The sequence below is a fragment of the Euprymna scolopes genome, chromosome 14 (assembly GCF_053919585.1).
Source record: "Euprymna scolopes isolate OS-2025 chromosome 14, ASM5391958v1, whole genome shotgun sequence".
In the NCBI taxonomy this organism is placed as follows: Eukaryota; Metazoa; Mollusca; class Cephalopoda; order Sepiida; family Sepiolidae; genus Euprymna; species Euprymna scolopes.
Window position 1 is genome coordinate 86,212,937 of NC_136495.1, and position 14,868 is coordinate 86,227,804.

The 14,868-nt window shown below is 34.0% G+C and overlaps 1 protein-coding gene across 5 annotated transcripts in view; it reads right to left on the bottom strand.

The window, feature by feature from the left end:
• LOC145293143 (vacuolar protein sorting-associated protein 18 homolog) overlaps positions 1–14,868 on the bottom strand; it is a 326,884-nt gene that overhangs the window by 267,137 nt on the left and 44,879 nt on the right. For all 5 annotated transcript variants that reach the window (XM_080139563.1, XM_080139561.1, XM_080139559.1 and 2 more), the window contains exon 4: positions 348–457. In XM_080139563.1, the coding sequence (XP_079995689.1) occupies positions 348–457 (110 nt within the window). The remainder of the gene's footprint in view (positions 1–347; positions 458–14,868) is intronic.

Consider the following 14,868-nt stretch of genomic DNA (forward strand, 5'->3'; position numbering starts at 1 on the left):
CATCAATGATCTCCCAAATAACATCCAAGATCATTTGTAGACATTTATGCTGGTGACACTAGCATGTACATTTTATCCAAACTTCTGATGGTTAAGGTTCTTCAATATTCAACAAGGATCCTATACTTGCAACACCATTTTGTTATGATGTTCAAAATGTGCTTTTCACATAATAAAAGTCTGAACACCAGCTACTTTATAGATGATAAAACCTAGCTTATGCGAATTACTCCATTAGCCAAGCCAACCACATTACATATGTAATAGCATGTTTTTCAAAACACACTATCTGAATAATTTGATTTATAAAAAATTGGTCTCATAATTCAAATAACCAATGATCTTACCATCTTGTTGATCAGGATGAGCCATATCAATACGGATGAGGACATTACTCCCCATAGCCATAACCAAAAACTTATTACATACTGTTAAAAATCGAATTGGATCTGGACGCCTACAAAAAAGAAATAAATAAAAAAATAAATTCCAAATTCATTATAAAGTCAGAAGCATAAATTTTATAAATTACAATTGAAAATGTTAGAAAATCAATGAAATTAACAAATAAAATATTTGAAGAGCACAGATGAATGTTTTGAGGTTTTGATTTATCAAAAACAAAACATAACTACTTTAGTTTTTACAGTCTTGTCACTTAAATCATTATAATGTAAGAGTATAAATTTCTAGTCACAAATTCCAGTAAACAATAACATCATTAATATTAGTGCAACATGAACTTTCTTATAAACTGAGATTTTTTTGAATAAATAGCTCCAATATAGTGATCTGATCAGTGGCGGCTTGTGCCTAAGATTAGTGGGGGTGCCGTTTTAAAAAAATACCTATTGTTTTAATATTGTGTAAAAATAAAACAAACATAAAAAATATACATAATTTATGCGTATGCACACGTATAAAAATACAATAACTTAAAGGAATCCTAAATAGATGTAAATATTTTAAATATTTTACTTATTACATTCATTTGAAAGTAAACTCCATTCTTGTTGTTTTAATTTGTGAGAAAAGATTGATAATTTTCTCCTTAACTTCTGAATGACTGCTGAAGAACTTTTTTTATCAATTGAAAGCACTGCAAGTTCATTTAGTCTTTCGCAACCCATGGTGTTCCTTAGAAAAGTTTTTATTCTTTTCAGAGTTGAAAAACAACATTCTACCTCTGATGTAGTCATGGGAATTGTCAAGATAATTTTTATGAGTTTTGTAATTTCACTAAGAACATCGTTTAAATTGTTTTCCAAAATAAATTTCAGGAGATCAATTACTTTGCAATACTCATGGATATCTGACCTACTATAAAATATTTCTAGCTCAGTTTCAAACTTTTCTTTGTCAATCATGGGATATGCTTCAGTTGTCAAGGATATTTCTTCTGTAGATAGTTTCTTCTTAAAACTAGCAAAAACAATTTAGCAAGTATTAAATGCTTAGTTGAAGAATATCTGTCCGTTATATCAACAGATATATAGTCACACAGTTCTTTAGCTTCACCCTTGAGTGTTTGTGAAGGATTTTTACAGTATTTGGTGTTTCTTATCTCTAAAATAGCAGTTTTGAAATTTGTTATGTATTCATTGACTTTATATATGCTAATTTCCCGAGAAATAATTTCAACATGAAACATAATTTTATGAAATAGCTCAAACCAAAATATGAAATTTTCATCGTTTAAATATTTCAGAATTCCTGTCGCTTCTGCAATGGTCTCATCTACATATGATGTTGACTGGATTTCAGTGACAGTTTTTTAACGCTTGGACATTTTCATGAACTCTATTTATGTATGTTAAAGGTCCACCTTGTGGCGGATGGACGTAGAATGCTTACATCCAGATGCTTCTTGAAAAATGGACAGACGCTGTGGTGATCTAGAAAAGAAAGTCGGAATAGCCAAAATGTTAGAGATAAATATTGTAGCATTTCGTGTAATGCTTGCTGAATTCCTCATTTATTAAATTAAGTTGATGCGCATAACAGTGAGTGAAATGTGCATTACTATAAACTGCTTTTATTTTCGCCTGAACACCAGCTTTTTTTGCCTTTTGCATCATCAAATGTCTGAGCTATCAGTTTTTGGCGATTCCCTTGAAGGATTATATCTAATTGTTGTAGAATACATTTTGATATTCCATCAGCGGTTTGGTTTTCTGGAATAAAGAATCCCCAAAAGCATTCAAGTATTTTTTCATCCAAGACGTATCGTAAAACAATGATCATTTGTGTATGTTCAGACACATCTGTTGTATCATCAGCCATGACAGCTACAAAGGAAGCTTTGCTAATTTCTGCCCTTATTTCATCACGGTATATTTGTAAAAGACAGTCAAGTATGTCATTCTGAATGGTCTTGGAAACACCTTTGGAGACACTACTGGTTTCTAAGTGATTCTTTAAATCTGGATTTAATTAAGATGCAAAATTTAAAAATCCTCTAAATACACCTGGATTTACTGAATCATCTTTTTCATCATGTCCTTGTAAGGGAGTTTCAAAGTTCCCACAAAAGAAAATACAATCTATTATTTTAGATAAAATTTCACGGTTCTTCTTATCATTCATGTTATGATGATTGATTGAAAATCTGTAGGCCTCACTAAGTTTTTCTTTAATATCTACGGTCCCCAAAATTGATAGGGAAACTACATTGTCAACGTGCTTCTTTGACTTCTCATGCTTTTCAGTTCTATCTTTCATTTTGCTAATAGTTCTGAAACTATATTTTGTCCACATTACATCACCCCCTAACAACAAACAAGGAAAACAGAACAATGCCTTTTTTAGTTCACAGCTGCAGAGCAAACTTTTCTGTTGGTACCATTAAAGCTACGAATATACACTTTGTTGTTGCTAATGCCTGGTTGAGATATTTGAATATCAGGCGTTGAACTGCTTCTTTTCTTAATTTCAACTTTATCATGGAGAGACAGCTGTGGAAACTCAATCTGTTCATTTACTGTCGCAGAAGTTATTTCTTGGGGATGCAAGGAGGCCATGGTTAAATTCTTTTTATATCAATTGTGTTGGGAAAGGTAAGTACTTTTATAACTTTTAGGTCACAGATTTTTATTAACGAAAAAAGTTTTACTATTTAAAAACGGTTTTCTTTATAAAAAAGCTTGTTGTTAATTAAAAATAGGCGTATAACAAAATAAGTTGTCATTAAAATTGCTTTTTTTAATACAAATATTTTTAACTTTGCCATTATAAGCCGTTGAAAAAGGGGTAATACGCAAAAACATTTTAATTAAAAAACACTATTTTAAATTGTGTACATTTTACAGAGTAATAAAAAATATACAAATATATTTCTTTTAAACTTTACAGATTAAATAAAATTTTATGGGCTTTTCCGCAGGCAAACAAACGAAAAACATAGTTTAAATACATTTTATTTACAATTTTTTAAAAATTTATTTTTTCATAAAAACAAAATCTTTGAAATTTACTTGCCTGCAAACGATGGTAAAGGTAGGAGTTTACCAATTAAAAATGGTTTTATTGGATAACAGTTTTATTTAAAATTTTAAAATGTGTGTTTATAACAAAACTTTGTAAATAAAATATAGAATAAAATGTTTACATGTTTGTACTATGAGCAAACAAAAAAATTTAAAGATACATAATTTTATTTACAAATCTTTTTACAACGTTTTATATAAAAATAAAAACAAACTTTGCTATTTACTATTTGCTTATTATAAAAACGGTTTTACATATTCGTTTTGTTATTGCACATTTTAATTTAAAAAACTTTGTTCAAAGTGTAAAACTTCTTACATTGTCCTCGTGGGAGGTAAATAAATACTAAAGCTTATATATATATATATATATATATATATATATATATATACGTGTGTGTGTGTGTGTGTATAATAATAAAAAATCATACACACCAGACCTTTCTTTCATAAACAGACATCTTTTACCTACACACACTAATGATACAATAATCTGTAACACACTAAACAAACTAGAAATTCCTATCGTACAAACCACATCACTAACCATAAGACATACTAAAAACTACGAAACATCTCCATAACAAACCAGTTTCCAATGGAGGTATATACGCTATTCCTTGCCATAATTGCCATCATAAATACGTTGGTGAAACTCAGCGTAAATTGGAAAAAAGGCTCAGTGAACATAAAAGAGACATAAAAAATAGCAATTCTCTAAGTGCATTATTCTCTCATTCATTGCAGCATAATCACACCTTTGACTTTAAACAGGCAAAAGTAGTTAAATTTATTTCAAATAAACCGCGCCGGAGACTTCTTGAATCTGCGCTTATCGCAATTTCAAGCACAATTAAACGTGTAGGTTTCTATTACGTAGCGCCATTAATAAGTAAACTTTTATTAAAAGAACATTATTTAACTGTAGACACAGGTTAACCTTCTCACACCATTCAAACACCCCCTGCAATAATTAACACATAATCTCAATCAATAAATTACATAAAAAACACTCATTTCATTTGTTACAAACCTATATTTGAATTTCAACAGATATATCTTTTTTCCAGTAAGAATATTAACTTCGTTCATATTTTTAAAATTACATTAACGACTATATGACGTCACTAAAATTTCCCTCTCTTTAACAGCGCCAACCCTCCCCCCTCCTTTTTGAATTTCAAACGTCTTTTTCCGTTTTTCTGAAATAGAACTGCATCACACTGTGCACGTGAAACATTTTCAAATATTTTGTACTGGTATTTTTTGTTTCTTAATCTCATTCATCCAGAGGAAATCTCGAAATAAAGACGAAACGTTGATGAACACATAATATGGTTTGTGTGTGTGTGTGTATATATATATATATATATATATATATATATATACACACACATATATATATGTATATATAAGTTAAAAACATTTCTAACTAAAATGTATTTTAAAAATAAAATTTTCTTCGCTTTTCTATAAAAAAAAAATGTAAATATTTTTTATTCTGTAAAGTTTAACTACTACAAAATAAATAGATTTCAAACTACTTAAAAACACAAACAAAGCCATATAGGTAAAAAAAAAAAAAAATAACATTAGTCGCATTGGTAGCTTCAAGGCTAAAAGCCCAAACACTTTTAATTAAAAAAAAAAAGTTTGGCATATTGTATATTTTTGTCTGCTTAAAATGCATTTAAAAGTGGCAATTTTTTTTAAGGTGGAAATTTTATTTACAAGAACACGTTACACTTTTTGATAATAATAAAAAAAACATTTGTAAACAAGCCTCTTAAAAAAAAAAAAATAAGTGAAAACGCGCAAACACCGCATTTCACGAGCGTTTGGAACTGCGAAAACTACAGCTCCAAATTGGCTCATATCGGCTTCTAGATCGGGCATGCGCACAAGCGAACTTCACTAAGAATGTGTAACTGTGAATTTCGCAGCTCCACGCAAAGCTTTACTTCTATGCTTATCTGAATATGGGGACAATTATCGACATTAAGCTTCAGGATTATATATATAATTATTAATATGATATATTATCACATAGAAAGAAAAAATAAACATTCTTTTTAACGTGTATTGATAATATTGAGTAGAAATGACTTGGGGGTGCTGCAGTTCCACAGCTTCATGCACGAGCCGCGACTGGATCTGATTAAAAAAAAAAAAAAAAAAAAAAAATCAACATTTATTATTTTCATTATATCTAAAAACTAAACAATCAAAATATGAAGGGACAATAGTTGAAAGAAAAATGATAAAAATGATATCTAAAACATTAAAAAATCATGCTTATTAAAAACTAAGAATAAATTTTATGTTGTAAATCCGTTTCATATGATGTAAAGATTCAGATATTTTATAAAATAATTGAAGTATTTGGTTTGTTTGATATTAAGTTTAATAACTGATATGAAATACACTTGCGAGAGAGAGAGAGAGAGAGAAGAAAAATATGTAATAAACTTGACATCTCGCTTTAAAAATGTTTATTATTACAAGAAAAACTAAGTGATTCTACGGTATAAAATATATAATATTGCTTTTCAAGTAAAAAAAGAAAATGGTATCTATGTAATTGTTGCATGTCAAATAGTAACATATCCAAGAATAACGAAAAACAATGAGGTAGAAAAATAATTATTAATGAAAAACATTTTTGATAAGAAAACAGTTAATGTTTTCAAAACAAATCAATATATTTGTGTATAAATTTCAAAAAAATGTGGAGTCATTTTACTGGAAATGACGTCATTTCTCTTTAACTTAACTGGCCATTTATAACAGTCTACAATTGTTTATACTGGGATTACCAAACCTTCATTTTTAGGCGGAGGTAGGGGGAATGGTGTCCATTTTGTTGTCACAAGGTAATTTTCCCAAAGTATTACCCTCACTTTTTTGTTTGGTATTAGTTACCGGGAGGGGGGGGGGCGAGGTGAGGTCACTGGAGTGCTGAGAACGGATACTACACTTTGATATTATTCAAAAGATCTAGTAATCATAATATAGAATAGTTTTCTACCAGTCATTATCATCATCTAAAAAAAAAAAACAAATTACATAAAAAAAATCAATATTTGTCATATTCCAAAAATCATAATGATGAAACAATGTTTAGTGCTTATTTTTAAGCAGTGGTGGGAGAAGTAGTGTTTGTGTTTTTTTCTTTTTCTTTTTTACAGAGGCTCACTACATATCAAGGCCTGGAGGCCACTCGAAGATAAGGGTTAATGTATGTATTGTAGTCATTGCAACAGTTGCGTAATAATCGTTTGTAAAAGTAATTTGGCATGATTAGATCATTTACGAGGATGGCTCAACAAGAACTTGTTTATATTGGACTTGAAGATAATGATATTGTAGTCAGCTGGAAAGCAGACCAATAGAACAGAGTTTCACAGATGGGCAGTTCTAGGGAAGAAGCTCTGTTCATGGAATCCGTGTTTAGGTTTAAGGCAATGATAGGGAGTGGGGGAATTTATTGATAATGATTTTGGCTAGACGGGTGTTTTTTGTGAAGGATTGGCGAGAGGGGACCATAGATTGGAGCTCAGTCGAACACTTGCCATGAAAATAGCGATAGAGCAAAGACAGGCTTGCAATGTCCCTTCTGTGGGAAAGAGGCTGCAGAGAATAGAAAAGGGCATCGCCCACCAGATTACGAAGTCTGTTTTGAACTCTGTCAAGACAGGATAGGGTTCTCCGGCCAGCTCCTGCCAAAATGTGGCAACATTACTCCATCTTAGGACATACTTGGCTCTTATACAGATAGGGCATTGCATCAGCAGTGAGATATCTACTGGAGCGGTAGAATGCTCCAACCATAAAAAGCAATCTCCCAAGCATTATCTCCTGTGTTTTTGTTTAGGTAAAAAAAATAGGAGGCATTATTTTTGGAATGCCTCTCATATAGTTGATAATAATTCAGTCCTTCTTGGAACATCTTCCCTTTTCTGAAAAACAAAAATAAGAAACAAAAAAACAATCTAATAAAAAGCAACAGACAAAAATAAAATAGTGACCTGGGCATTCATTTGTCTGACTACTCTTTATTGTCAGATTATTCTGTTCTTTTCATTTTGAACTCAATTTAACATGTATAGTCTTTGAACTTGGAATTTTTTACTAGTTTTTCCAATTGTATCATCCTCATCAGGTTTGGTTTTGTTGGAGATGGTGTTATGCTCAATCTTTCTCTTCTATCATTTTCTTATTGAGATATCTAAGGGTTACAAGTCTTTTCTGTACCCAGTCCCACCATCACTGGTATCTCACTATGTGATTGGTATGGCTGGTAGATCAATAATGATAATTGGGCGCCTCTGCAGTTTTTTCCAATCCACCTAATTTCATTGATGCATCTCCTCATTAACTTTGACATAGTATGGCCTCTTATCCAGTCTCTGTCACATCATGGCTTTCTTCCACTCTTTGAACTTTTATGTGTACCAAATCTGAGGTGCAATGTTTGAAGTGGCTTTACTTTGTGATTGTCTTGCTTTCTGCTCCCCTACTTATCTTGTTTTATGTAATTATTAAGTAATTCTGGTTTGAGTAGATTCTCTTTGGTTGGAAAAAGTATTTTTGTTCTTTTGGACATCAGTTTCTGTGCTGGTTATAACAAACCTTTAATCCAGAATTGCCAGGTATGGATCAACTTTATCATCCATCACTTTCCGAAAGAAGTTCTTTGTCATCTTTACTGCCGATTCCACTTTTCCATTTACCTTGCTATTGTAAGGACTGACAGGTGTGTGTGTGTGTGTGTGTGTGTGTGTGTGTGTGTGTGTGTGTGTGTGTAAAACACCATTTTCTTGCAAAAGTGGAAAATTCCTGGTTACTGAACTGGGATCCTATGTCATGCAAAATGATGTTTAGGTTTAGTGATCACTATTTTTGCCTGTGTAGTTGAAAGATGATCAATTTCTCAGAAGTTGCTCATGTAATCAACTATGTAGAGACCTGCAAACGTGAAAAGACCTACTCCTACTTTTGGCCTAAGTCTCTCAGGAGTTTCATAGACCATTAAGGGTTCTGTCGGATTTGCTACCTCATTTTCTACATGTAGGGCATTTTGAAACAGTATCTGATATCATTGTTTATATTTGGCAAGTACAAACATCTTTCGCTTCCTAGATGTGTGGAATGCAATCTTTCTTTCAACACAGCCTGCTGGGTGATTTGGACCACTGCTCGGTTTCCTCTGAAAATTAACCAGTCTTCTACAGTCATTGCATTTCACAGGTTAAAATATGGTTTCACCTCTGGGTCAAATACTTTGTCTTCTGACAATCCTTCCAAAATTATTCACTGCAACAGCTGTATGCTTCTGTCTTCCTTTGTGGCTGAGCGCAATTCAAGCAACCTTCACTGTCACAAGAAGTGATTCAGTTTCCTTGACATCATCTACATATTTATTATTCACTCCATGGATGTATGCCCTTGATAGTTTATCTGCAAGAAACATCTTGCCAGGATGGTATAGAACTATGATATAGAACTATGCCATTTTTCTATTTATTTAATTTCTGAAATCTATTTGCTCTAATACTGCAAATAGTTTGCATCGGAATTATTTTTTTATTTCAGCTCGATTTAAATTCTGAACATTTTAATTGTACTCATTTGGTAGTTTTTAAATCTTTTCCTTGTTAAATGTGCTCTTATAATCAGTTTTTAAATCTTTTCCTTGTTAAATGTGCTCTTATAATCAGTTTTTAAATCTTTTCCTTGTTAAATGTGCTCTTATAATCAGTTTTTAAATCTTTTCCTTGTTAAATGTGCTCTTATAATCAGTTTTTAAATCTTTTCCTTGTTAAATGTGCTCTTATAATCAGTTTTTAAATCTTTTCCTTGTTAAATAACCAGTTCTTGTTATTCTCTTTTTTTTTTAATTGTAAGTATTCAAGACAAAGAAAAATTCAACACTCATGAAAAAGTTCCAAATTGAAATGCACCGGTATTTTAACTCCTAAAACCCCTTTCTTCTGCAGCATATATTACTCTTAACTAGTTTAAACTTAATACTTAACCTAGTCTTTGTATTTTAATATTGCATTAATATTCTATTTTTATTCATTTTTTAACCAGTTTCAAATAAGTTTTTTTTAATCCAAATTAATACAAAGCGGTGCAATTGCTCCAATGGATAAAAAAAAAAAAAAAAAATTCCATTATCGTATTTAATGTAAGGGAGACCTACCATTTTTTTAACGATTAGAACCGAGAAGAACTTTATTTAAGCATGATACTTAATATCTGAATTCTTTATCTTTCTGGATAGAAGATGACAGAACTTTATTTAAGTACTAGCGGGGGTACTCGGCGTTGCCCAAGTGTTTGTTTCCGGGACGGGGGGGAGGGAGTTTTAAAAAATGTTATGGTAGGTAAGTAGGAAGGATCAAACCCGGAGTCATGAGTAAAAGTAGGAAAATAAAGTGTGAAAAAAAAAAAAAAAAAAACATCTGCAACGTTAACAGTTCGGCCACCAAGAAAAGTCCATTCCAGTTGTTTAGGAAAAAAAAAAAAAAAAAAAAAAAAAAACACTACGGTAGGTCGGCACAAACGTGAAAATATAATGTGAATTGTCCAGCACGCTAACCACTACGCCACAGAGCACTGCAGCTTAGTTTAGTGATTTTAAATAACTTCACATGAAAGAACTACGAAGCCAAACCGGTGTTCTCTTCTCAACTGTTCCTTGTGAACGATCCCCAAACGGTGTTAAGTGGTGGCAGGGGGAGGAGGAATTTATTAGAGAGAAAATATTTTACCACTTCCATTGATCTTAACCGATTTTGGCCGTGACTTCTCAGCAGAAAAAGTATAGAAATCTAAGATTATCGAGGAATTTGAGAAATAATAAGCCTATAACACACCTCAGATATTGTTCTGCCGTTTGTGCATATTATATTTGCATGAAATATCTTGATTTTTAATCCTATTAAGGTCAAAATCCGACGGGGGGGGGGGGAAATGAGTTCATTTTATTTATATAGAGATGATACTTAATATCTGAATTCTTTATCTTTCTGAATAGAAGATGACAGAACTTTATTTAAGTATGATACATATCTCTCAAACCAAGCAAGTGCAGTTAATAAACCTGGTCTTGAACCCCCTTAGATGGCTACCTCAATGAAATGGAAAGCCTTCAATGTATTCGAGGTGTCTCTTGGATAAGAAAGTGGTTTAATAAGTTTAAATCAGCAATCCAGCAACGTATTCCATTTTCATCTCATTCGTAAATATGGGAGGTGAATTTATCTTCAAATATCTTTAATTTCAAATTAGAACTACAGACTTTTACTAAGTAAATATTAATAAGTCTTTTATATTGAAGAGTAGGCAATGCATTGTGGATGCGTTATCAGCAGCTCTCGTTTCTCCTTATTTGTCCCTCAGTCCTCATTTCCAATGAGTGATTTTTCTGACAAAGGGTCAAGAAAAAGCTGCTTGCCAGGTTGGCAGTACTTCATGAACAGTAGCCTGAGACGTCGGAAATTCTGTTTCTATGTCTATCCATGTGGCCATGTCACTAGTAAGGGTGCTGGAGGTAAACATTTTATCTGGGCTGACGTTATCCGCCTGATAGTCAGAGACCCAAACCTTGGATTAACCACTAAGGAGGCTGTCCTATCAGCAGGTGCAAAGTACTGGGGCTGCTGTATTGCCATTTGGTGAATGGATTCTGGACCATGCAGTAGTTTCTGGTGGGGCGTCTCGATGCCATACTAGTGGGTAATTGTTACGGCTTTACCTTATGTGCTACAAAAAACAATTTTCCTGTCTTTTTCTCCCTTACTTTCCCTCTCTATCCTGCTCTAACCAAGTCTGTCGACCTGTTCCTCAAATCCCAAAAGCCTCAACATGAAATATTTCCCGAAAACAAATGCGAATAAACCTAGAACCCGATCCTCCAACATAGACCCCTACTACCATGTCTCCTTCTCCAACATCAGGGGTCTATGTTCCAACCTTCCAGAGGTTGAAGCCCAATTACAGGAGACGAAACCGGACATATTTTTCCTAAGCAAAACTGGCATAGGGTCGACCACTTCCCTAGATGAGTTCATAATTCAAGGATACTCTTAACATCTAAATCTGACCCCCAAGGGCATGGAATATGTGCATACATTAAGGATGGCTTTCCGTGTGGTAGGGATATCTCCAGAGAAGATCCTAAATTACCGTATATATGCTTCCGGGTTGCACTTGCTTACACCACCGCATTTATATTTGCCCTCTATCACCCCTACAACAGCGGAGTTACTATTTTTAAAAGTATATATGAGAAAATTGACCACATAATGTCTGCTCATCCTTTGGCTAATATCCACATTTGTGGTGACTTCAGTGTCCACAATATGGAATGGCTGACCCACTCGAACAAGACAGATGATGAGGGGAGGTTCTGCCATGATTTAGCCATTGCCTATGACCTCGCCCAGATTGTTCATGAACCCACCCATGTGCCCAATACTTCCAGTCAGTACACAAGCCTTCTAGAACTTTTTCTCACAACTTCCCCTATGTTCATGTTCCATCCTGTCTTCTCTGGGATCTTCTGACCATTCGGTTGTATCCGTTAAGATAAAAATGAAATGTAATAAGTCTTCAGACGTACCTCTCCACCGTACTGTATATCGATATTCTACGGTTGACTGGGATAGCTTCCGTACATTTATATCTGATCTACCCCTGCATTCCATGTTTAAAAAGGATGTGTCCTCTATAGTATTAGACCTAATCGAATGGTTAATTGTAGGCATAGACTGATTCATACCATCTAAAAAAATTCCAACAAAATCCTAACAGCCAGCCATGGTTCTCCCCTGAATGTGCTGCTGCCATTGGGCACAGAAATCACTTTTTCCATAGCTACCAAAGTAATAGATGCACTGAGACTAAAGCTGCTTTCAAGACTGCCAGTAACCACTGTAAAAGAGTAATACAAAATGCAAGAGAGCTATATGCTCAGTCCGTTAAATCCAAAGTAGCTGAGCAGCGGCTTGGTTCCCACCAGTTTTAGCAAACAGCAAACAGGATCCTGAACAGAAACGTGCATTCTATCCCAACTATCATCAATGGACTTGAGGTCATCTCGTCAGCATCAGACAAGGCCAAACTATTTGCCAAGAACTTTGCAGCTAATTCTACCCTATGCGACGAAGGCCATCAACTGCCCGTATTTCCTCCTATAACAGACAACACGCTATGCCACATACAAATATCTGTGCGTGATGTCGCCAAGCTAATCAAGAACCTTGATTCCAGTAAAGCAACTAGCCCTGATGGCATTACAATTATAGTGTTGAAAAAGCTTCAACCAGAACTTGCTCCCATACTTACAAAACTATTTAAGCGTTGCCTTAAGAAGTGCTTCCCAACACCCTGGAAAATCTCATCAGTATGCCCTGTATTTAAGAATTCATGTGAAAAGTCATCTCCCTCTCAGTACAGACCAATAAGTCTCCTGTGTGTCATGAGTAAGTTGCTGGAATCCATATTAAATAGAAAAGTAGTCAACCACCTCAGCAGAAAAAACCTTCTTAGTGACATGCAATATGGTTTCCGTTCTTCCAGATCTACAGCAGATGTGCTAACAGTTATATCTCATAGGATTAGTGAACTTCTTGACAAAGGCTTCCTTTCTAGGGCAATTGCTCTTGACATATCAAAGGCCTTCGATAAGGTATGGCTTATATAAGGGCCTACTTCACAAGATTTCCAGCTACGGTATAACTGGAAATGTTTTCTCAATTATTAAATCATTTCTCTCTAATAGGCTCATAAGAGTAATGGTTGGTGGGCAGAAATCAGAGGCCCACAGTATTAATGCTGAAGTCCCTCAGGGGTCCATCCTGGGCCCAACTCTCTTCCTGATCTACATTAATGATCTTCCAAAACACATACTTAAATCATTCGTTGACATCTATGCTGATGACACGACCATCTATGGCAACACATCAAAGGCTGTAAATGACCAAGTTCTCTGATTCTCTCTCCTCTGATCTTGAGCGCACGGTATAGTGGGGGAAGAGGTGGCTGGTTACTTTTAATGGATCTAAAACCAAGCTCCTATCTTTACATCATCAATGCTCTGATCCCTATCTGGCATCAATTGAAATGAATGGCTCTCTAGGGGAGGCTTCATGTTTTGACAAGTTCCTGGGTTTGACCTTTACTCCTGATCTGAAATGGAACATGTACATCAAATCTGTTGCCAAGGCCGCTGGAAAAATGGTGGGATGCTTCTACTGCTCCAGTAGATATATCACTGCTGATGCAATTCTCTATCTATATAAAAGCCAAGTACATCCAAGGATAGAGTACTGCTGCCAAATCTGGGCAGGAGCTGCTAAAAACAGTCTATCCTGCCTTGACAGAGTACAAAATAGACTCTGTGGCTTAGTGAAGGATGCCCTTTTCTCTCTCCCACAGAAGAGATGTTGCAAGCCTGTCTTTGTTTTATCGTTACTTCCATGGCAAGTGCTCATCTGAGCTCCAATCTCTGGTCCCCCCTTGCCAATCTTTCATGAAAAACACCAGTCTAGCTGAAACCACCGTCAAAAATTTTCTTCACTCTTTATCTGTGCCAAAACGAAAACATGGATTCCATGAACAAAGCTTCTTTCTTAGAAGTGCACGCCCATGGAACTCTTTCGTTTGCATGTTTCCCACCTGACTACAACTTGCATGTTTTCAAGTCCAACATAAACAAATTCCTTATGAACCGCCCCCTTAAGTAAGACACTTTATCAAATTCCCAATACTAACGATTACTACGATAGTATCACATTGATTACTCTACATGCAATAACCCTTATCCCAGAGTGGCTTCTGGGCCTTGATAAGTGGTGATTACCATCTAAAAAAAAAAAAAAAATGTATTGTAGAATGCTATATTCAAATGCCAGTTCTTTAGACCATGTACTTTTTAAATAGTATGCTCAAGAAAATGTAATAATTTTATGTTGTATTTTTCACTTTGTTTATCATTGGCAATGTAATTAAGTAAACATATGTGTTCAACATCAATTTAATTTTAATAAAAGTAAAAACTGCATGTTATCAACAATAGAGTTCTTTATACAATTGGTATTTCTTTGCGATTCTGTTGAATTCTTCACTTGGCACTGATCTCATTCGTCCTTTTGAGGTGGTTCCCTTAACCCTTTACCCAGTCAAATACATATAGAGAAAAAACTTCAGTTGTCCTTCGATACTTGTGGCACAAATCATTTGTTTTGCATTGTTTATTAAATTGTTAGATGAAAGTACAGACTAGTTAGAAAAACATGCTCTCCTCCACATGTTAAAAAATGGGTTTCCAAAAATTCTCTACATAAGTACTATTGTTTTTTTTATTATTTTA